This window comes from Cynocephalus volans, chromosome 6, assembly GCF_027409185.1.
Source record: "Cynocephalus volans isolate mCynVol1 chromosome 6, mCynVol1.pri, whole genome shotgun sequence".
Taxonomy (NCBI): domain Eukaryota; kingdom Metazoa; phylum Chordata; class Mammalia; order Dermoptera; family Cynocephalidae; genus Cynocephalus; species Cynocephalus volans.
The window spans coordinates 144,636,860-144,662,252 of record NC_084465.1 but is presented as its reverse complement, the minus strand read 5'-3'; the positions used below and the strand labels follow the sequence as shown (position 1 = coordinate 144,662,252).

At 37.1% G+C, this 25,393-nt stretch overlaps 1 protein-coding gene across 1 annotated transcript in view; it reads right to left on the bottom strand.

Moving 5' to 3' along the window:
• The window catches only part of MYO3A (myosin IIIA), a 69,721-nt gene that overhangs the window by 23,108 nt on the left and 21,220 nt on the right, over window positions 1–25,393 (bottom strand). The window contains exons 3-4 of the mRNA XM_063100293.1: window positions 21,477–21,581; window positions 20,819–20,918 (exon numbers count right to left, since the gene is read on the bottom strand). Of these exons, the coding sequence (XP_062956363.1) occupies window positions 20,819–20,918; window positions 21,477–21,581 (205 nt within the window). The remainder of the gene's footprint in view (window positions 1–20,818; window positions 20,919–21,476; window positions 21,582–25,393) is intronic.

Sequence of the window (25,393 nt, the reverse complement as noted above, 5' to 3'; positions counted from 1 at the left end):
GAAATGAGAGACAAAAATCTATAAGCCTTATAGAAAACAAATAACCAAATGACACAAGTAAGTCTTCTATATCAATAATTACTTTAAATGTACCTGAATTAAACTCTCAATTAAAAGATAATGATTGGCAGAATGGATTAAAAACCATGATCTAACTATATGCGGTCTATAGGAAGCTCACTTTAGATCTAAGGACATGAATAAGTTGAAAGTAAAAGGATGGGAAAAGATATTCCATGCAAATAGTAACCAAAAGAAAGCAGAGATGGCTATACTTCTATCAGATAAAATAAACTTTAGTGTTTTTTAAAAAAGAATAAGAGAGACAAAGAAAGGCATGGTATATTAATAAAAGATTCAATACAGCAAAAAGATATAACAATTACAGACATTTATGCACCTAATAATAGGCCATCAAAATATATTAAGAAAAAATGTGATATAATTGAAGGGAGAAATAGACGATTTTAAAATAATAGTTGGAGTCTTTAATATCCCACTCTCAAGAACAGATAGAACAAGTAGATAGAAGATAAATGAGACAGAAAACTAAAAAAAAAAAAACCCACAATAAACCATGTAGACCTAACAGATATATACAGAACACTCTACCCAACCATAATGGAATACACATTCTTTTCAAGTGCACAAGACACATTCTCCAGGATAGATCACATGTTAGGCCACACAAAAGTCTGAATAGATTTAAGAAGAGAAATATTATACAAACTATCTTCCCAACCACAAAAGGATGAAGTTAGAAATTGATTTACAGAAGGCAAACTGGAAAACTCACAAACCTGTGAAATTTAAATAACACACTGTTAAACAATGAGTGGATCAAGAAGAAATCAGAGGAATTTAGAAAATATCTTGCAAAAAGAAAATATGAAAACAGAACATACAAAAATTTATGGGATACAGTACAAGCAGTACTAAGGCAGAAATTTCTAGTTATAAATGCTTACCTAAAAAAGAAGAAAGCCCTCAAATCAACAACCTAACTTTACAACTTAAGAAACTAGAAAAAGAACAAACTAAATCCAAAAATGAAGGAAAAGAAAGGAAATAATAAAGTTTAGGGCAGTGATAAATGAAACAAATAAAAGAACTCTTCTTGAACTTTTCCAAAAAATACAAAAGAGAACACTTCCTAACTTGTTCTACAAGGCAAGCAGTGCTCTCATATCAGAGCCCAACAAAGACACTACAAAAAAAGAAAACTTCAAACCAAACCAATATCTTTTCTAAACATGGATACAAAAATCCTCAACAAAATATTAGCAAACCAAATTCAGCAGCATTTTAAAAGGATTATACATCATGACCAAGTGAGACATTCCTGGAATGCAAGGATGGATCAACATACAAAAATCAATCAATGTAATATGCCACCTCAGCAAAACGAAGAAAAAAATAAACCCATATCATCATCTTAATTGATGCCGAAAAATCATTTGACAGAATGGGAAAAAATATTTGCAAATCGTATCTCTGATAGGGAATTAGTACCCAGAATATGTAGAGAACTCCTAAAACTCAACAACAACAAAAAGAAACAACCTGATTCAAAAATGGGCAAAAGACTTAAACAGACATTTCTCCAAAGAAGATATACAAATGGCCAATAAGCATTCAAAAAGATGTTCAACATTATCAGTTGTTAGGGAAATGAAAATCAAAACCTCAGTGAGATACCACCTTACACCCATTAGGATGGCTACAATTAAAAAAACAGAAACTGACAAGGGTTGGTGAGAATATGGAGAAAGAACAATGCTTGTGCACTATTTGTGCACTATTTGTGGGAATGTAAATAGTATAGCTGATGTGAAAAACAGTATGGGGATTCCTCAAAAAATTAAAAATAGAATTACCATATGATCCAGCAATTCCACTTCTGGTTATATACTCAAAATAACAAAGGGACTCAAAGAGGCATTTGTACACCCATGTTCATAGCTGCGTTATTCACAGTGACCAAAAGGTTTACACAAGCTAGGTTTCCATTCATAAATAAATGGATAAATAAAATGTGCCATATATACAATATAATATTACTCAGCCTTAAAAAAGAAAGAAATTTTGGCATATACTACATGTGTCATACTTCATGAATGAATCTTGAGGACATTATGCTAATGGAAATAAGTTAGTTACAAAAAGACAAATATTATATCGTATATGATTCCACCATTGCTGAATTATTTGGCCATAAGGAATTGAGTTGATTTATAAGTTGTTTATTCTGTTCCATTGTTATGCCTGTACCATGTTGTTTTGGTTACTATAGTTTTGTAGTATAGTTTGAAGCCAGGGAGTGCAATACCTAGAGCTTTATTTATTTATTTATTTGCTCAGGATTGCTTTGGCTATTTGGGGTCTTTTGTTGTTCCATGTGAATTTTTAGGATTTTTTTCTATTTCTATCAAGAACTGGTATTTTGATAGGAGTTGCATTATATCTGTAGATCGCTTTGGGTAGTACTGACATTTTCACAATATTAATTCTTCCAACCCCTGAATGTGGAATGTTTTTTCATCTTTTGGTGTCCTCTTTAACTTCTTTCAGCAGTGTTTTTGTAGTTGTCATTGTAGAGATCTTTCACCTCTGTGCTTACATTTTTTTGTAGGTATTATATTCTTTTGGTAGCTATTGTAAATGGGCTTGCTTCCTTGCTTTCTTTTTCTGCTCATTCATTGTTGAGTATAACAATGCTACTGATTTTTGCATATTGATTTTGTATTCTCCAGCTCTACTGAATTTGTTTATGAGCTCTAAGAGTTTTTTGGTAGAGGTAATGGGTTTTTCTATAAAGAGGATCATGTCATCTGTGAACAGTGACAATCTGAGGTCATCTTTTCCAATTTGGATGCCCTTTATTTCTTTCTCTTGCCTGATTGCTCTGGCTAATACTTCCAATACTATGTTGAATAGGAGTGGTTAGAGTGGGCATCTTTGTCTTGTTCCTTTTCTTAAAGAAAAACGTTTCAGTTTTTCCCCATTCAGGATAGTGTTGCAGTGGTTTTGCTGCATATGGCTTTTATCGTGTTGCAATAATTTCCTTCTATCCCTAATTTGTTGAGGGTCTTTACCATAAAGGGAGGTTGAATTTTGTCAAATGCTTTATCTGCATCTATTGAGATAATAATATGGTTTTTTGTCTTTGCTTTTGTTGATGTGGTGTATCACATTTATGGATTTGCATATGTTGAACCATCCTTATTTCCTTGGAATGAATCCCACTTGATCATGGTGTATACTCTTTTTGATGTGCTGTGGTATTCTGTTTGCTAATATCTTATTAAGGATTTTTGCATCTATGTTCATCAAGGATATTGGCCTGTAGCATTCTTTTTTTGTTGTATCTTTTTCTGATTTTGGTGTCAGGGTGATGCTGGCCTTATAGAATGAATTTACGAGAATGGCCTTTTTCAATTTTTTGGAATAGTTTGAAATGGACTGTTGTTAATTCTTCTTTAAAAGTTTGTTAGAATTCAGCAGTGCAACATCGGTTCTTGGGGTTTTGTTTGTTGGGAGACTGCTGATTGCTGTGTTAGTCTTGTTGCTTGTTATTGGTCTATTCAGGTTTCATATTTCTTTTTGATTCAGTCTTGGTAGTTTGCATTTGTCCAGAAATTTATCCATTTCCTTCAGGTTTTCAAGTTTGGTGGTGTGTAGTTATTCATAGTAGCCTCTAATGATTCTTTGTATTTCTGTGGTATTGGTTGTAATATCGCCTTTTTCATTTCTGATTTCTGTTAGTTGGGTCTTCTCTCTTCTTTTTTTTACTTAGTCTGGCTAATGGCTTGTCTATTTTATTTATCCTCTCAAAAAACAGTTTTTTGTTTTGTTGATTTTTTTGTATCATTCTTTTGGACTCTATTTCATTTAGCTCTGTTCTGATCTTAATTATTTATTTCTATCTACCAGTTTGGGGATTAGATTGTTCTTGATTTTCTAGTTCTTTGAGATTTAACACTAGATTGTTTATTGGAAGTCTTTCTATTCTTTTGATGTAAACACTTAGTACAAAAAAATTCCCTCTTAGTACTGCTTTTGCAGTATCCCATAGGTTTTGGTAAGTTGTGCTTGTGTTTTCATTTGTTTCAAGGTATTTTTTGATTTCCTGCTTTATTCTTCTTTGACTCACTGCTCATTCAGGAGCATGTTGTTCAATTTCCATGAATTTGTATAGTTTCCATAATTTTGTTTCTTGTTAATTTCTAATTTTATTCCACTGTGGTCTGAAAACATACTTGATATGATTTCAGCCTTTTTAAATTTGTTGAGACTTAATTTGTGACCTGACATGTGGTCTGTTCTGGAGGATGATCCATGTGCTGATGTGAAATACATAAATTCTGTTGCTGGATGAAATATTCTGTATATGTTTGTCAAGTCCATTTGGTCTAAGGAGCTGTTTAAATCCAATATTTTGCCAGTCTCCAGGGATCCAGGCCACCAAGACCAGCTGATAGAACCATGGTGACAGCGGATCCTAAGATGGCAGTGGCTGCGGCGGTTGGCACGGTGTAGCTGAGGTGGAAAAGGTGGCCACTGGGACTTAGGCAGCCAGGAAACTTGTGGACCTTCCTCTTGCCATCTCTTAAGGGAGGACCAATGCTGGTGGCCGGTCATGGGGGCTGACCGCCACTTTGCCCTTGGCAGGAGAGGCTGCCTCGTTTACAGGCAACAGCTTTGAAGTATGGAGCAGGAAAAGAACTGTTTCTTAGCTGCAAAAGCGAGTCTCTAAACAGGGAACATGGCGCCGGACCGCTGTTGACGCTGCCAGGATCCCGGAGGTCAGGGCCACACTGAAGGAGGCCAGCTACCCTATTCAGGATTCAAGGTTTCAGGCTGGCATAAAAGAAGATTCCTGGGAGCACCCGAGCCGTGACACGGGACCAAGTGAGCAGCCCGAGGCAGCGGCCGCCGAAATGGGGACGGCAATGACGCAGATGCAGAGAGGGAGCCGCCTGGCACGGCACAGCCCCGTGAGTGAACCCTGGCCCAGCCCTGCTCGGGGGGCAGATGCCCGCCCGGCTTCCGCCTGCCCCACCGGGCCACTCACTGGCCCCGGGGCTGCCTCCATTTTCTCAGGTGGTGGGGGCTCCAGCCCAACTCGGTCAAGCCTGTCCTCCTCGCCCCGCTCGACTCCTCACTGAGGCTTCCCACTTGCTTGCCCCGGTGCAGGGATTCCCAGGGCCTGCGGGCCGGCCTCCCCTCTCACTCCCTCTAAGATTCTCTAGCGGGGCTGGTAGTGTGGGGCATCCCTGGCCAGCGTCGGGAGGGCAAGTTAGTACGGGCTGGGCTGACTGTCACTCCACTGCACCCTGGGCTCCGGCCCCTGGTAAACTTCCTGTTACTGGGAGGCAGATACCACCTCTGTGGCCACCAGTTCGGAAAAACGCCTAACCCATTTCTGGTTAGGAATAGTGTGGTCAGAGAGTTCCTGAGTTCACTTGAACCTGCCAGAGAGCTGACTGCGGGTGGGCACTGGAGTCAGTCCATGCCGGGGAGATTCAAAGGTGAACCGTGTGCTGCGGGCTCCTCCCCCGAGGAGATCACGCTCTGGTGTGGGAGATAAGACAAGTACAAAAATAACTGCGATACCAGGAGGAAGGTGATAAGTCCCGAGAAAGATCTACACAGTGCTGCAAAGGCACCCAGAGTGACCAGTCATCTGTGCCTAGCAGAAACCTCGTACACATCCTGGGCAAGGCGATGCCGAGCAGGGTCTTGAAGGCCCAGCTGATAGACGAGGGTTGCAGAAGACACGTCCCAGCCCAGCCCAGTGTGCAAAGAGCAGGGAGACGTCTGGTTAGGGAGGCGGAGACTCGACAGAAACCACAAACCATGTGGGGCCACCACTGCGTGATCCAGCACCCTGGGCCAGAGCGCAGGGACTGTGAGAAGTCCTGCATGGGAAGTGGAAGCTCAGCAGAGACCACACACCCTGCGGTACCACCCCGTGATCCAGCAGCCCAGCAGAGTCCAAGCTGACCAGAGAGGTGGCTCCCCGGAGAGGCCCAAGACCCGAGGCAACCACACACACAAGGTACTAGAGGCCAACTGAGCAGTCACGGAGGTAGCCATACCAAATTGGCAACAACAGCAACATCTTAGTTAGTCAGTAGTCTCAAACCGGTGGACTGTGAAACCCCCTGCCACAATGAATAAACATCAAAAAAAAGATACCAGAAATACAAAAAATCAAGAAAGTACACCACCAAAAGTTCATAACTCTCAAACTCTAGATCCTATAGAACAAGAAGCCCTTGAAATGACTGACAAGGAATTTCGAGTGATAATTCTAAGGAAACAGAATGAGATACAAGAAAACTCAGCTAGACATCATGATGAAATGAGGAAAAGTATACAGGACTTGACTGAGGAAATGTACAAGAAAATCAATGTCCTGAAAAAAAAAATGTAGCAGAACTTGCCAAACTGAAGAATTTATTCAGCAAAATAAAAAACACAATGGAGAGTTTAACCAGCAGGCTTGTCGAAGTTGAAGAGAGAACATCTGAACTTGAAGATGGGCTGTTTGAAATAACACAAGCAGGCAAAAAAAAAAAAAAGAATCAAAGACATTAAAGAAAATCTGAGAGAGATATCAGACAACATTAAGCGCTCAAATATCCAAGTCATGGGTATTCCAGAAGGGGAGGAAAACGGAGATTGCACTGAAAACACATTCAACAAAATAGTGGCAGAAAACCTCCCAGGTATAGGAAAAATCACAGATCTTCAGATCCAGGAAGCTCAATGATCTCCAAACATATTCAACCCCAAAAAGGCTTTCTCCAAGACATGTCATAGTCAAATTGGCAAAACACAGAGACAAAGAGAGAATCTTAAAAGCTGCAAGAGAGAAGCGTCAAATCACCTATAAGGGAGCCCCAATCAGGCTAACATCAGTCTTTTCATCACAAAACCTAAAAGCTAGAAAGGAATGGGATGATATATTCAAAATACTAAAAGACAAAGATTGCCAGCCAAGAATACTCTACCCTGCAAGGCTATCCTTCCAAAATGAAGGGCAAATAGTATATTTCTCAGACAAACAAAAACTGCGGGAGTTCACTACCACACGACCACCCTTACAAGAAATCCTCAAGGGACTACTGGGCTTGGTTCCTCAAAAATAACTACCACTGCCATAAAAACCCAAGAAAAATCAAAACCCACGAGTATAATAAAAATGGCATTCATGAAGAGAAAACAAACAAAAAGGCTATCTACAACCTAAGGAACCAACAATCACAGAAACCAAACAGTAAATCAGAAAGCAAAAAACAAGACACCTAAGACAACCAAACAACCAATAAAATGCTAGGAATAAATCAACACCTTTCAATAACAACTCTTAATGTAAAAGGCTTAAATTCCCCAATCAATAGACACAGACTGGCTGACTGGATCAAAAAGGAGGACCCAACTATATGCTGCCTACTAGAGACCCACCTCACCCATAAAGATTCACATAGACTAAGAGTGAAAGGGTGGAAAAAGATTTACCATGCAAACAGAAAAGAAAAACGAGCTTGAGTAGCTATTCTTATATCTGACATAATAGACTTTAAACTAAAAACCATAAAAAGAGACAATGAGGGACACTACTTAATGATAAAAGGACTGATGCATCAAGAAGACATATAAACATGTACGCACCCAATGTTTGAGCAGCCAGATTTATAAAACAAACTCTATTAGACCTAAAGAAGGAAATAGACACTAATACCATAATAGCAGGGGACCTGAACACCCCACTGTCAACATTAGACAGATCATCTAGGCAAAGAATCAGTAGAGAAACACAAGATCTAAACAATACTCTAGACCAATTGGAATTGGCAGATATCTACAGAACATTCCACCCAACAACCCCAGAATATTCATTCTTCTCATCATCACATGGAACATTCTCTAGGATAGATCACATGTTAGGTCACAAATCAAGTCTCAACAAATTCAAAAAAATTGCAATTATTCAATGTATTTTTTGAGATCACAATGGATTAAAACTAGAAATTAATAACAAACGAAACTCTGGAAACTATACAAACACATGGAAATTAAACAGCATTCTACTAAATGACATATGGGTCCAAGAAGAAATCAAGCAGGAAATCAAAAAATTTATAGAAACTAATGAAAATAATGATACATCGTACCAAATCCTGTGGGATACCGGAAAAGCAGTATTAAGGGGGAAATTTATTGCATTAAATGCTCACCTGAGAAGAATGGAAAGATGGCAAGTAAACAACCTAACACTTCACCTTAAAGAACTAGAAAAACAAGAACAATCCAAACCTAAAGTTAGCAGATGGAAAGAAATCATTAAGATCAGATCAGAACTCAATGAAATTGAAACCCAAAGCAATACAAAAGATCAATTAATCAAAAAGTTGGTTTTTTGAAAAGATAAATAAAATTGACAAACCATTAGCATGGCTAACAGAAAAAAGAAGAGAGAAGATTCAAATAACAAAAATTAGAAATGAAAAAGGTGATATTACAACTGATTCATCTGAAATACAAGGAATCATTCGAGACTACTATAAACAACTATACACCAACAAATTTGAAAATCTGGAGGAAATGGGTAAATTTCTGGACACACACAAGCTCCCAAAACTGAACCAGGAAGACGTAGAAAATTTGAACAGACCAATAACAATAAAGGAGATTGAAGCTATTATCAGAAGGCTCCCAATGAAGAAAAGCCCAGGACCAGATGGATTCACAGCAGAATTTTACCAAACATTCAAAGAGGAATTGACACCGATTCTTTACAAACTATTCCAAAAGATTGAAACAGACGCAAATCTCCCAATCTCATTCAATGAAGCAAACATCATCCTGATACCAAAACCAGGTAAAGATATAACCAAAAAAGAAAACTATAGGCCGATATCCTTGATGAATATAGATGCAAAAATCCTCACTAAAATACTAGCAAACAGAATACAGCAACACATACGTAAAATTATTCACCACGATCAAGTGGGAATCATCCCAGGGATGCAAGGTTGGTTCAACATATGCAAATCAATAAATGTGATACACCATATTAATAAACTCAAACACAAGGACCATATGATCATCTCTATAGATGCTGAAAAAGCATTTGATAAAGTTCAGCACTCATTCATGACAAAGACCCTCTACAAGTTAGGTATAGAGGGAAAGTATCTCAACATAATTAAAGCCATATATGACAAACCCACTGCCAATATCATCCTGAATGGGGAAAAGCTGAAAGCTTTTCCTTTAAGAACAGGAACTAGACAAGGATGCCCACTCTCACCACTCCTATTCAACATAGTGTTTGAAGTACTAGCCAGAGCAATCAGAGAAGAGAAGGAAATAAAGGGCATCCAGATTGGAAAAGATGAAGTCAAACTGTCCCTGTTTGCAGATGACATGATCCTATATATCGAACAGCCTAAAACCTCTACAAAAAAACTCTTGGAATTGATAAATGATTTCAGCACAGTAGCAGGATACAAAATCAACACACAAAAATCAGTAGCATTTCTTTTCTCCAATAGTGAACATGCAGAAAGAGAAATCAAGAAAGCCTGCCCATTTACAATAGCCACCAAAAAAATAAAATACTTAGGAATTGAGTTAACCAAGGAGGTGAAAAATCTCTATAACGAGAACTACAAACCACTGCTGAGAGAAATTAGAGAGGATACAAGAAGATGGAAAGATATCCCATGCTCTTGGATTGGAAGAATCAACATAGTGAAAATGTCCATATTAGCCAAAGTGATATACAAATTCAATGCAATCCCCATCAAAATTCCAAAGACATTTTTCTCAGAAATGGAAAGAACTATCCAGACATTTATATGGAATAATAAAAGACCACATGTAGCCAAAGCAATGCTGAGCAAAAAAAAATAAAGCTGGAGGCATAACACTACCCGACTTTAAGCTATACTACAAAGCTATAATAACTGAAACAGTATGATACTGGCATAAAAACAGAAACACCAATCAATGGAATAGAATAGAGAATCCAGAAATCAACCCACACACTTACTGCCATCTGATCTTTGACAAAGGCACCAAGCCTATTCACTGGGGAAGGGACTGCCTCTTCAGCAAATGGTGCTGGGATAACTGGATATCCATATGCAGGAGAATGAAACTAGACCCATACCTCTCACCGTATACTAAAATCAACTCAAAATGGATTAAGGATTTAAATATACACCCTGAAACAATAAAACTTCTTAAAGAAAACATAGCTGAAACACTTCAGGAAATAGGACTGGGCACAGACTTCATGAATATGACCCCAAAAGCACGGGCAACCAAAGGAAAAATATACAAATGGGATTATATCAAACTAAAAAGCTTCTGCACAGCAAAAGAAACAATTAACAGAGTTAAAAGACAACCAACAGAGTGGGAGAAAATATTTGCAAAATATACATCTGACTAAGGATTAATATCCAGAATATATAAGGAACTCAAACAACTTTACAAGAAGAAAACAAGCAACCCAATTATAAAATGGGCAAAAGAGCTAAGTAGGCATTTCTCTAAGGAAGATATACAAATGGCCAACAGACATATGAAAAAATGCTCAACATCACTCAGCATCCGGGAAATGCAAATTAAAACCGCACTGAGATACCATCTAACCCCAGTTAGGATGGCTAAAATCCAAAAGACTATGAACGATAAATGCTGGCGTGATTGCGGAGAAAAAGGAACTCTCATACATTGTTGGTGGGACTGCAAAATGGTGCAGCCTCTATGGAAAATGGTATGGAGGTTCCTCAAACAATTGCAGGTAGATCTATTATATGACCCAGCTATCCCACTGCTGGGAATATACCCAGAGGAATGGAAATCATCAAGTCAAAGGTATACCTGTTCCCCAATGTTCATCGCAGCACTCTTTACAATAGCCAAGAGTTGGAACCAGCCCAAATGTCCATCATCAGATGAGTGGATATGTAAAATGTGGTACATCTACACAATGGAATACTACTCAGCTATAAAAACAAATGAAATACTGCCATTTGCAACAACATGGATGGACCTTGAGAGAATTATATTAAGTGAAACGAGCCAGGCACAGAAAGAGAAATACCACATGTTCTCACTTATTGGTGGGAGCTAAAAATTAATATATAAATTCACACACACACACACACACACACACACACACACACACACACACACAAACTGTGGGGGGAGGGGAAGAAGATATAACCACCACAATTACTTGAAGTTGATACGACAAGCAAACAGAAAGGACATTGTTGGGGTGGAGGGAGGAGAGGGAGGAGGGAGGGCAGTTTTGGTAAGGGGCAACAATAACCAACCACAATGTATATCAACAAAATAAAATTTAAAAAATAAATAAATAAACTTTAAAAAAATAATAAATAAATCCAATATTTCTCTGCTGATTCTTTGTCTAGATGATCTGTCCAGTGCTGAAAGTGGCATGTTAAAGTTCCATAATACTACTGTGTTGAGGTCTATCTCTCCTCTTAGGTACAATAACAGTTGCTTTATATATCTGGGTGTTCCGGTGTTGGGTGCATATATATTTATGATTATTATATCTTCTTGCTGCTTTGATCCTTTTATCATAATATAATGTCCCTCCTTCTCTCTTTTTATAGTTCTTGGTTTGAATTCTATTTTATCTGGTATAAATATGGCAATTCCTGCTTGTTTTTGGCTTCTATTTGCATGCAATGTCTCTTCCATCCCTTTACTATTAGTGAATATGCATCTTTATTGTGAAATGAGTTCCTTGCAGGCAGAATAGAGTTGGATTTAGTTTTTTAGTCCATTCAGCCAGTCTGTATCTTTTCTGTGGAGAATTTGGTCCATTTATATTCAGGGTTGTTATCGAAAGTTAATGCCTTATTCCTGCCATTTTGTTAATTTCTCAATGGTAGTAATTTGACACTTTTCATTTGCTGTTTTTAGAATTCTTTCTTTGTCTTTGACTTTTTTTTTTTTTTAATTTTATTTTGTCGATATACATTGTGGCTGATTATTGCTCCCCATCACCAAAACCTCCCTCCCTTCTCCCTCCCCCCTCCCCCCCAACAATGTCCTTTCTGTTTGCTTGTCGTATCAACTTCAAGTAATTGTGGTTGTTATATCTTCTCCCCCCCCCATTTTTTTTTTTTTTGTGTGTGTGTGTGTGTGTGTGTGAATTTATATATTAATTTTTTGTCTTTGACTTTTGATAATTTGACTACAATGTGTCTTGGGGAGGTCCTTTTTTGTGTTGAATCTGTTTGGGGATCTTTGGGCAACTCTCTTCTTAAAACAGTTTTTAATTAGTATAAACTAAGTATAGAAATAATCATCTTTGATATGTAAATAGAATGCTATTTCTCAGAATCTTATTTTAATTAAATAGCATTTAATGAGTATACACAACACTCAAGTTAATGTATTTCAAAACCATTGATATCTCTGGTAAATGAAATATTAAATAAAGCATGCCCTTCAACAAGTCATTTTCTCTCTCTAGGCCTTTTTATTTGTCATTGTTAATTTAGGAGTTTGGAATATATCAATGGTGATTACTTTGAGGTCAAAAATCACTTAGTGAATCTCATGAAAGCTATATACTTTCTCACCAAGAAGTTCACATTCATACAACTTTTTGCATATAAAGAGGATCACAAACCTTCTGACCTTCCTGTACGTAATATATCAAATGATATTCAAGGTTCTCTCCACCTTTAACATTCAATAAATCTCTAAGATGACTCAGCGTAGGTAGATCACTCCAATCACCTCTCCTGTCAATACCTATGTGGTTTTCCTCGAAAATCTGTCCTCTCTCCTCTCTATCTGGCTCTAGATCTTCCCCTTTCTTTAAGACTTAGCTCATATCTTATAATGGAAAAGGTGTGGTGCTTTCTCTAAAGGTATCAAGATCATTGTTCGCTGCACTCTCCTTGGTGTGCCAGAGCTGTCTGCACCATTCAATTCTGTATGATTGTGTACCTATGTATATATGTACAGTACTGGACCTCAGTGTAGAGAGTTGAGTATAGATAATATTTCTCATTATGGTATGCTATCATCACTGATACCTTATTTTATCATTCCTGTTTTGTCCCACTCAACTCTTTCACTGTCCTCTCTCCAACTGCACCATGCAAATCTTCAATTCACTTGAAGCTCTTCAGGAATTAAAATTTTACAGCTGCAGACTAAGATCATTTAGTTCTAGCTCGGAGCACTTATTTTATATTGAGAAAAACTGAGGGGCAAAGAAGTGATTATTAAAATATAGGAAAAGTCTTCTTTGATTCACCTAAAGTCATCACATCATGGAAAACCACACTTGGAAGCTTTTATTAAAATTTCTACAGCTGTGTTGAGGTGATTTGTTTTTGTGTTACGTAGATCCCTGGATATAAAGTTTTCTTTTATTTGTTGCTAAGTAAAAAAACAAGTCTTTCAAAATATCTGAAATCCATTCTTAACTTCATGTACATTATAGAATTTTTTGGTATAATCTAATTATGTAATTTAATTTCAACAAGTAAAAATCAAAATTTTAAACATCTTCTCTCAGAGTGCAGGGCAGTGCACATCAATAAGAAAAAATATTCTCTAGAATATTTTAAAAATGTATTTGTGTCTCCCATTCCATAATCCTCTTTTTTAAAAAAATCATTTTTCATCCACAGACACTTGCAGAATGAAAGGTCCCAGGCAGCCTTGCTTGAAGCCACTCCCCAGCCATGAATGATTGGATGCAAAGTGGGCAGCTGATCCAGCTTGAGCCAATTAAGCCGCTTCTCACACTCCAAATTTCTTTTGAGTTGGGGTGCTAAAAGTCTGGGTCACTTAGTTGTTGGCACTGGACCATTAGGTCAAACAGGCTGGGGAGGTTGAGGCTGCCACTTTTGAGTGAACTTGATGGGCAACATGAAAACTTGAGGCTGGTCTGCAGACACTCAGAGAAGCAGGGAGCAGAGACTGTTTCTCCAGTGAGAGAGCAAGAAGCAGCACATAGTCATGGTTCTTGCTTTCCATTTTCCTGTCCAAGTTCCAGTCCCCTTAGCCTTGCTCTTTTCATCTATTAGATTGCCCTTTGTATCTTACCCTTTTGGGGAGCTAGTTTGGGTTTCTGGTCCTTATAACTAAAAGACCCCTGACTAAAACACAGAACATAGCTTAACTCAACTTTGAAAAATATTCACTTTGGAAGACTTGAACCTATAGGTTCAGCTGGAATCATAAAGCTCTAAAAGGAGTCCACTTAATCATGGTTTGGCTTTATATAACAGAATTATAAATGTCTTTCCTTTCAAATAAGATAAAAGTCATCTCCCCAAAGTACAAAAATATATTCTAGCTGGCTAATATATTACTTTTTGTATAGGTATGAAAATTCTATAGCTCAGCCAACTTTTATAAATAGTTTCAATATATTATTTCATTATATTATTATACATTATTTTGTTAATTAATATATTGTTAATATGTTATTTCAATATATTATTGCATTCTATAAAGCACTAGCCCTCAAATTTTCAAGGTTCATAACATTCAGCTATTATGTATATCTACATATATCTATATGAGGTACTTCAAAAAGTTCATGGAAAAATAGAAATAAAAGATAATGCAAATCTTTCCATGAACTTTGTGAAGATCTTTCGCGTGTGTGTGTGCGTGTGTGTATCTTTAAATTTGCACACTAATTCTCTATCACTAATCTATAAATTTTTTTACTTTGACATAATTTGAACCTAAAAGTTGGCAAGAGAAAAACAAAGTGCTTTGTTTTCCTGAACCATTTGAGAGTAAGTGGGCTGATACCCCTTCACCCCAAATACTTTCATGTGTAATTGCTACAACTAAGGACATTCTGCCTACACAACTATCAGAATCATGAAGTTTAACACTGATACATGTCTATCATCTAATCTACAGACCCAATTCAAATTTAATCAATTGCCCCAAATATGAGAGTACTTCAGAAAGTTCATGGAAAAATGGAATTAAAAGATAATACAAATTTGTCCTTGAACTTTTTGAAGACCCCTTGCATGTCCTTTACAACAAAATGATCCAATCCAGGACTACGTGTTGCTCTTAGCTCTCATGTCTCTTTAATCTCTTTCAATCTGAAGGAGTTCCTCAATCTTTCCTTGAATTTCATGACCTTGACATTTTTTGGGATTTCAGGCCAGTTATTTTATAGAATGTTCGTAATTTGGGTTTGTTGAATATAATATTCCCTTACAATCTTATTTTTGGCAGGAATATCATGGAAGTGACTCTGGGGTCTTCTTGTTGCATTCTATCAGGTGGTATATAATTTTCATTTGTCTCACTACTAGTTAGGTTCACTTTGATCACTTGATTAATGGTTGTGTCTGCCAGCCTTCTCCCCTGGAAAGTTTCCTCTCTTCTTTTGTAATTAATAAGTATTTTATGGGGAGGTATTTTGAGACTATGAGACTATCATATTTCTAATCAAAACTTAACCCACTAGTTTTAGCATTCTTTGAAGTTTTTGAACAAATTAATTATTACTGTGATGGCTGCCAAGTGATGATTTTAAAATTGTCATTATTCCTTCTACTTTTATTAGTTGGCATACTTCTATAAGGAAAAGCATTTGATCCTCTCCATTCATTTATTTATGTGTGTATGTATGCCAGTATGTATTAATGCATCTCTATTTTATTCAATGGATTATCATTATTACCATATTTATTATCATTATTTTGGTGCTCAAACTGTCCCAGATCTTGTTAGTGAGGATTGCTTCAAGTTGGCTTTTGTGTCCCTTTGACATGTCTGTGTCATTCTTTGAGTATTTACTTACTTTTTGGGCTCAATAAGTTCCAGGCTCATGTCGTATAACCCCCAAATCAGGCTTTCTCCAAGAATCCTTGCTTCCTTTTAGTCTAAAATGGTATTTAAAAACCAAGAGCTAGGTGCTTGGTGTGCTCTCTCTTGGTGCTTTCTCTTGCTCCCAAGCTCTCTTAGTGGCAACAGCTGGTAATATGTACACACGTGCATACACACAGCCATACCCACCCAAAACACCCATCAACACCACAGGCATACTACATTATATTTATTTTTATATCTGTTTATATATATATTGAAAACCATTAATTCACATTGATACCTCCAATTCTAATCCAACACCACGGGTTCAGTTTTCTCCCTTTTCATATTTGTAATTCTTTTCTCCAACAATAAGAAACCTGGCTCCCATTGTCCTCAGTGTATTTCCAAATATTATAAATCCTCCTTTACATAGCCCATCTCTTGTCTCCACTCTGACCCCTGTGCAGACGCCCTCCTCACTTCACTCTAGGTCTCAGAACCTACCTGTTACCACCACCGTCACCCTATATGGATGCCTTCTCTTTCCACTTGGGGACCCTGCACCCCTTGCCAGGCTACCGCTACCAACACCCCCCAGCACAGATGCCCTCTTTACTCCTCACTGTTGCCTTCTGACCCCAAACTGTGTGCCGAACCGCACCCCCCACTCCCACGCTTGCTTGTCCCACATAGTGGCTTTTGTTCTCAATTACTCAGGAAGAAAGGAAGGAATAAAGAGTACTTCATAGTTTTTAAGTTCAGGCTTACCTGCCTCACTTGATGATAAAAAAAATGGGTTATTAATAAATAAATCACAACTTCTTTATGACCTACATCATGTGTTGGGGATTTGGTCTAAAATTGGGCATGTGGGTGGTAAGAGACTTAAAGCCATAAAATATTCTGTCATAAGAATGATGTCTAAATAAATCACAAAAAGTACATTCTGTACTTTTCTATTGAAATGTTAGCTATCCTGTTAGAAATAAAGTTCCCCAGAGAGAAATCCACAGAAATGAGAACTGAAGACTGCTCTTTAAATTTAGTCTCTCTTTCTTTCATTTTATTTTCAAGGTTTAAGGACTGCTATTTCAGACATTAGTTGACTTGCCTAAAGGGGTTTATCTCCTGGGAGGTCATATTTATTGACTGATCATATACAAGTGACTGCTAATGCATTTCATTAATAACGTTTACAAGCTTACTTGTCTTTTTGCTCTCGAGGTGTCTAGTGGTTTTCTGTAAAAGTGTATCCCATTTAACAACAACAACAACAAAACCCAAAAGCCTTTCTTAACGGCTGTATTCAGAACTAGTATTAGCAAACCGCATCTTACTTTCAGTGTAATTAAGTAGCTTGACATTTAAAGTAACACTGAATTTACTACAGGAAAGGGCTATTTTTTTTTTTAAACATAGAGACACTTGTTTTGGGAACTCAGATTTTCATTATTTAGCAACTGTTTATTAAGCACCTAATATGTGTACAGCACTGAGCTAAAGGTGAGGTGGAAATATTATTTTATGATAATGGTAATAGCTCAGATTTTCTGAATTACAAAGTGTCAGTAATTACACTAAGTAGTTTACTTCTACTATCTCATTTACTCTTCACAGCAACCAACCTTATGAGGTGGAGACTATTCTTTTTCACACTTGTAGATGAGTAGATTGATGCCGTTGGAGATTTTAAGTGACTTTCTCATGATCACACAATTGGGAAAATACTCCCTCTCATTCATTAATTAAACAGTATTTATCAAGCATTTTCAGTTTGCCAGCACCATGCTTGGTTCTAGGGACAAAGAGATGGGCAAGACAAAGACCCTGTCATCGTCAAGATTATAGCTTAGCAGAGAAGCACATGACTACAATAAAATCTGACAATTGCTGGCTACATGAATTATAAGGTGTTGGGCAAGCACTCAGTCAGGCAAATGGAAGTTAGCCGGGTGCAGAGATGAGGGGAGGTTTGTAGGTAGGGAAAGCATCAAGTTTGCAACTGGTCACAAAATTCAATATCTACTCTTAGACACACAGAGAAATTATAATTTCTTCATTTTGTCTGTAATGGTTATGGCCTCTCCCCAAGACTCTACTCACTGGATGGGAAGGAAGTAAGGCTCAGTCAGATCCAAAAAATCTGTAAGTCCTTTTAGACTTCAGTCTGTCTTGGATAAAGGTATTTGCTCCATCTTTCAGATGGCACTCCTTCTTCTTATAAGACCTTGTGCAGGGAGAAGAGAAAGGGTCCTTGGGTATGGTGGGCCCATATAGTCTTCGGGGCCATGTGCTTTTGTCTGTCTAGCTGCTAGTGCCCTACTCATCTCCCATGCCAGCATCTGCATCCATTGAACTTGTGCTCTGTTCTTCTCACGCAGATGGAGTTTCCTGTAGTTCCTCCTGGCAGATTAAGGCTTTGGTTGGCTCCAGTAAAGTGTAACTGCAGGATCTTTGACAAGAGATGAGAAGGGCTAGGACTAGGGTAGGAGCAGTAAGATGAAGTCTAGGGGAATCTAACAGAAAGACAGGTTTTGTGACTAGCTGAATATGTGGGAGGTGAAGACAAGGGAAGACTCGAGAATGAGCCTAAGATTTCTGGCTTGAGCAATGAGCAGATGCAGGTGACTTTTTCTAAGACAAGAAATCTATATGTAGCATATTTCTGGGGATGGATGAGGCGATAGACTCCCATTTTAGACAATTTGTGTATGAAGCACCTATGGCCCTCTAATATCTTCAGTATCCAATAATGAGGCAAGAAATTCAAATAAAATTTATTCTAAAATGCTTTACTTCCGGCTGTAGCCTTCTCGAAAATTTTGTTTAAACATAAAATGAGGAAATTGACTTTCAATTTGATTCTGCAGTCTGTGATTTATCACATTTTGTTCCTTCTGCCCTTAAGAACTTTCACATAGATGCATGCACCTACCATCCTCAGGTTTTAATTCGTGAGAAACCTACTAATCATTTCAGACAAACTAAAACCATGTCCTCTTACCATGGAGAATAGAAATATAAGCATTATCTTACATGCGAACAATAGCATTTTGGTATAAGACAATAGGAATGCATTTAATATTTAACTGGCCCTCTTTTCTAATTATTGCTGAAAGAAAAGTCGCAAATACTTTCAAATATAATAAAATAATCCAAAACCAAAGATCTCATATTGTTAACTGTCCAACGTATGACTTTTATAAAAATATCACATAAAAACCTTATTTATTATTTAGGTGTATGTTCTTAATATAGTTTATTTTGGAGGATATCCCAGGAATTTACATATCTATAAGCTACCCAGTCTACCAAATTTTTCTTTAGTGGCTGGAAAAGATGCTTACTTACACTCGTTTTAACAGTTTTCAATCTAGGCCATATTTATTGTAGCCATTTTTTAGAGTAAGGGAATTATGATATCTCAAGTTAAATATCAGGTTCTCCATTTGGGTCTGCTTTAGAGAAGATCCAAAATTATTTTCTGGGAAGAATAATGGCCCTGCCTATGGAACAATGAAGAGTAATATCAAGCAGAAGTCCTTATTAGTACCCTAACCCAGCCAGGTTGTTCAAACACGTAGCTCTGAACTCAATCGGCAAGGCAGACTACTAGCTACAGCCCAGCTATTAATCTGTTATTCACTGTCAAACTTCCTGCTGCTCAGGTGAGGAAAACTGCACATGCACATGCCTGTTTGAAGGATATGCTGTTCACCTTGTCCTCTCTAGATACTCAGAAATTCATTCCTGGACTAAGTCAAAACACTAGAGAGCTATATACTTGGATAGTAAAACAATTTCTAAAATTAATCAGTTAACCTCCCTGAACTTCATTTTCCAAAATGCAAAATAAAGGAAGGTTCGTTCATTCAACTAACACTCAATGAACTGTTATTCCTAAAGCATTAGGTCTACAAAATGGACTAAGACATAGTCCCACTTCTCAAAGACCCTGTCTGTCTATCTATGTTTCTAAGTATCTCTATCCATTTATAAAGACCAAATGGATAATTATAAATCTATGTGACAAATGCAAAAAATGGAGAAATACAGAGGGTACAGAAGCACAAGGAGGGACTCCTTACCTGGCTAAAGTTCAGGGGAAGGGAGGGGACAGATGACTGAAGGATACTTAGATGTCCTAGAATACTGTCACCTGTTCTCACAGGATTAGTGTATTAGCGGGGATCAAATGAGAGAATGCACAGGAGAGCACTAATCACAACTGGAAAATAACTGCCCAGATGAAGGGTAGGTGTATCAGCTATAGTGCCTTTGACTATAACACAGAAACCCCAACTTGGCTTAGTAAATAAGGAAATTCATTATCTTACATAACAAAAGGTCCAGAGATAGGGCAGGCCCCAAAGTTGAATGGCACAATTTTGTCACCAAGGGCCCTCATTTTTCCCTCTCTCAGCTCTGCCTTTGTTGGCTTTCCACTCAGGACGGTGCACCTTTGTCATAAGGTGACTGCAGCAGTTTTGGGCATCACAATAAGACACACAAGGTCTTGAGGAAGAAAGAGACCGTCTTTCCCTGTGTCTCCTTCTTAGGTGGGAGGAAATATTCCCAGATGAGGACCCTTGAAGATTTCCCCTCACATCTCAAAATCGTGGATTTGGACATATGCCCATTTGTAAAGCAATCACTAGTAGAGCCCATGGGATTACCATTACAGGCTTAGAGTAATCATTTGCGATGCTGTGTGTTTTGGAGGATCAACTACACGTATTGCTACATTAGTGTTATATGGGCACAAGCTAGCTGACTTGAAAGAGTCACTCTTTATTCTCGGAAACTTTCATTTGCCAAATTATCTCTGCACTTACCTCAATGAAATACTGATTTTTCACTATTTTCAATGTCTAGGAAGCAAGGCTGTTGGAAAATAATCAAATCATATCACTATGCCCCTCAAATTTTACACAAAACTTACCAAAATCTACTAGTTTAACTCCTCCTTCAGTGGTCAACAGAATGTTATTTCCTTTCACATCACGGTGGATAGTTTTGTTGTTATGCAAATGCTGAAGTCCCTAGAAGGTGTGAAATATATAATGACTCTTACAGAAAGCATCAAACAAAGATTTGTTTAGATTATGCATTTGTGCAAAATCAATAGCAGGCATTAAAATTAACATTCAAACTCTTTTAAATGATTCACATTGAGTTAGTCAAATCAAAGTGTATCATTTCCACTTCGGATTATACAAAAAGTCACAAAACAAGAGCATGCCCCTTAGCTTTTACCAAATATTTTATTAAAAATGTGGTGCTCTCAATAGAAGGAAACATTTTATATACTTATTTAAGATCATGGCAACTAAAAATCTATTAGTAATTTCCACCTTCATCATTATCACAATTTCAGAAATACACTTAGGAGATCAGAAATCAGGATCCTGTTGATACAAAGAGAGTAGATTTCTAACAACAAAAAAAAGGAATTAGCCATCCTAAATGTCTCAGATTTTGCACATACTCTTGCATCAATAAATACTAATGTAGTGATATTTCCTAAAAATAGGATCCACATTTTTTCTTTAACTAGAGCTGCCTCATAATAAATGCAAGAACAATTTAAATTGCCTTACCATTAGTGCTTCGTGTAAAATATAGGCAATTATAGGTTCACTCATTCTTTCACCCCTCTTCAGAAATCCTTTCACAAGATCAGTCACTGATCCTCCATTGCACAGCTAAAAAAGAATATTTCAAGATGGATGTTAAAATGGATACGACCTTTTTAAGTTCCTGCTATAAAAAATTTTCCCATAACACTTTTAAAAATTGTTCCAATTTTCTGTTTCAAATGATTACACCCATGGTCTTTAGAGTTTCATAAACAAAATGAACATACAAACTTATATGCAATTAATTACTGAAATAGTTTTCATGTGAATTAATTTTTAGAAGAGAATCTGGAGAAAAACTAGGCTTTATTTTTAAATTCAAGAAAAGAATTATGATTCTACAAATTTATTCCTAAATTTTAGGAACTAAAGCTTAAAAGCATTATTGATTTCTGATAGTTTAATTAATAGTTTGATAGACTCTGTGACCTCAACATGCAGATATAACATTTTATATGTGCGTTAATTGAAAAACATGCTTCCTTTTGGCAAAACTCTAGAGTGCATTGAAGTAAGGATTACAAATTGTATTTTAAGAAAACTGTTTAAAATAACATGTTTCCTATTCTCTTTAGCATCCTCCTTCCACATCCTTCCACAGCAGAGAGAATCTAAATAGAAAAACAAGAAAAAAAAACATGATAGAGGAATTTTTCATATCTGGATTCTACAAAGTTAGGTAACATTAAATGCCACAGAAAACATTCAAAGGAGCTGCATGTTTGCAGAATAGAGAAACACTGGTATCAGCAATGAATATGAGAGGGGAGGTAACTAGGTCAATGGCCCCGATCAAGAGAATGTCCCAAGGAAGCTTTGACCACACAAGTCCTTGATCCCCTAATCCAATCCTTGATCCTTTAGTCTTTGCCTTCAGCCTTGCCCCTCCTCCTAGGTCTCTTGTCTCCCTGCCCCTTTCTCTGAGTTCCTTTCCCACCTACCTTTGTTACCCACCAGTGCCAAGGAACCAAAAGAGACGTCATTTCCCTGACTCTCTTCTAACCCAAGTGCAGGCAGAGAAAAAAAGATGACAGCAAGTAGCTTCCTAGTTTCAAATACTGAATAAATTTTCTCACAAAATTTTTCTATTATGGTAATTAGATTTTACTGGGTGCTGAACACTTCTGGTACATTATGGATTAGTTAATAATTACTAAGATGCATCAAGCACACATTTTGTGCCACGCACATTTCTAATCTACTTACATGAATTATCTCTAAACCTCACCACTCTCTGAAGTAGGTATTAAAGATGAGGAAACCGAGGCAGATTTATTATTAATGTCTTTCTACATTCAAAGAAAACCTCTTTTAGCTTATACAGGAGTATGTGCAGCCTAGCATTACGAAATGTGCATTTTCTTCTGTATCAGGAAGGGGAACACACTGGACAAATGAGAGTGTTGCTGCCTTGGAAGCACAATACAGTCAGACTGACTTCCACTGTGGCCCATGATTGGTTCACAAAATTATTCACAGTTGATTGAAAAGAAATTGAGTCCATTAAACTTCAAGCTGCTTATTTAAAAGAACCTAAGTTTTAGGACTAGTTTTAAAAATTCCTAAAAATCACTGCAGGGAGACTATATTTCTTTTCCTATTTTTCCAAATTCTGGCCTCTCTTTGGCTGCACCTTCTTCAGTTAAGCAAGAGTAAACGGGCTGGCTGCTTTGACTCAGCATAGTGAATTTCAGATTCATCCACGTTGTTGCACATTCTTTTTCAAATGCTATTTTAATGTTGTTAATTCCTTTTTTAATCCTGAGTATTCCATTGAATGGATGAATCCCTGCTTATCCATTTACTGACTGAAAGATTTGAGTTGTTTTCAGTTTTTGGCAACTATGAGTAAAACCACTGTAAACATTCACATAGGGGTTCTGATGTAAATAAAAGTTTTCATTTCTCTTGGGTAGATACCTAAGAGGAAATTGCTGAATTCTATGGTGTTTTGAATGAAACTCTGTCAACTTAGCTGGTACTGTCCCCAGCAGCTGAGAGGCCTGGACAAAGAGCAACAGCAGGGGACCTACCTGCATAGGTCCCTTTGGGGTATCCCCACCTTCAGTCATTAGATCACGGGCCAGGCTTCAATGGCACAACCACAATGTGAAAGTTTAAGAGGTTTTAATACTTACAGACTGTAAGTGGTGCACAGCATGCCCAGAGGAGGCCACATACACATGGAGGTCAAGGAGTGAAGGCAGAGTGAGAGGGGACCTGTGGGTCAATACCTTTATTGGGTACAGGGCGTTATCTAAACAGGTTTCCTGCAGGAGTTTTGAAGCAAGCAGGCACTAGATCCAGGAGGTCACGCTGTGACTGACAGATGGTCACTTTAAGTTTTAGTGCAAATGTCTGAATGGTCCCTTTAAAGCAAGCTGCTGGAAAGCAGAGATCTCAGCCTGCTAGGCAGAAGAGATGCCTCTAAGTCTTTATCTCTGGCTACCAGCTGTAGCCATTCAGGTGGGGTATAGTATTGGAAACTGTGTCAAGGGTGATGGAGCCCTGCTTCTAGTATGCGAAAATTAAATAACATTTTAAAATGAATGTTGAGGCAATATAAAATTATAAGCACTCACTACGGGGTCATCTATTTAACTGTCTTGCATCTGCCAAACTATTTCCAAAAATGACTATACCATTCTGCATTCCCAGGTAGCAGTGTATGAGGGTTCTAGTTTCTCCACATCCTCATCAGTACTTGACATTGTGAGGTGTTTTCTTAAAGCAATTCTAAATGGTAGTAAGTATCTCATGCTTTTAATGTGGATTTTCCTAATGACTAATAATGTTGACCATCTTTTCATATACTTATTTGCCATCCATACATTTTCTTTGGTGATGTGTCCAAATTTGGGGGTTTTTTTTGTTTTTGTTTTTTTATTGGTTGTTTGATTTCTATTATGGAGTTTTGAAAGTTCTTTATATATTCTGGATATAAGGTCTTTATCAGACAGGTGCTTTGCAAATATTTTCTCCCAGTCTACGGTTTGCCCTTTTAAGTGTCTTTTGAAGAGCAGAAGTTCTAAATGTATCATTTTTTACAAAATTTATGGGATGTGTGCTAAAAACTTTTGTCTAAGCCAAGCTCACAAAAATTTTTCTCCTATAATTTCTTCAGGAAGTTTTATAGTTTTTGGTTTTACATATAGGTAGGTCTGTGATCCATTTTGACTTAATTTTTGTATATAGTGTGAGGTATGGTTTGTATATTAATAAACAAATATTACAGCACACTTTTCTATTAGTTGAAAGTGTGCAAAAACCAGAAGATATAACTCTGAGTTCAGTTCAAAATCTAGTTGCCAACACCAAGAATAGGGGACCCTTAAACATATATTGCTAAGTGAAAGGCAATTTGAAAAGGCTGCATACTATATGATTCCAATTATATAAAATTCTGTAAAAGGCAAAACTGTGTGGACAATAAATAAAAAGATCAGTGGTTGCCAGTGGTCCAAGGGAAAGGGAGAGAGGGATGAATAGGTAAAGCACAGTGCATTTTTAGGGCAGTGAAACTAGTCTGTATAAAACTATATTAAACATTTATACATTTAACATTACGTTATACATTTAACATATATTATACATTTATACATTTAGTTTATATTATACATTTGTCAAAATTCATAAAATGTACAACACAAAGAGTGAGCCTTAATGTAAACTATGGACTTTAGCTAATAATAATGTATTATTATTATTGCCTTATCAATTGTAACAAATGTATCACACGAACAGGATGTTAATAATAGAGGAAATAGCAAGGGGTGGGGGAGTGATTGGAGCTCTCTGTACTTTCTGCATAATTTTTCTGCAAACCTAAAACTGCTAAAAAAAAAAGTCTATTAATTTTTTTTTAAACCTAGCTACCA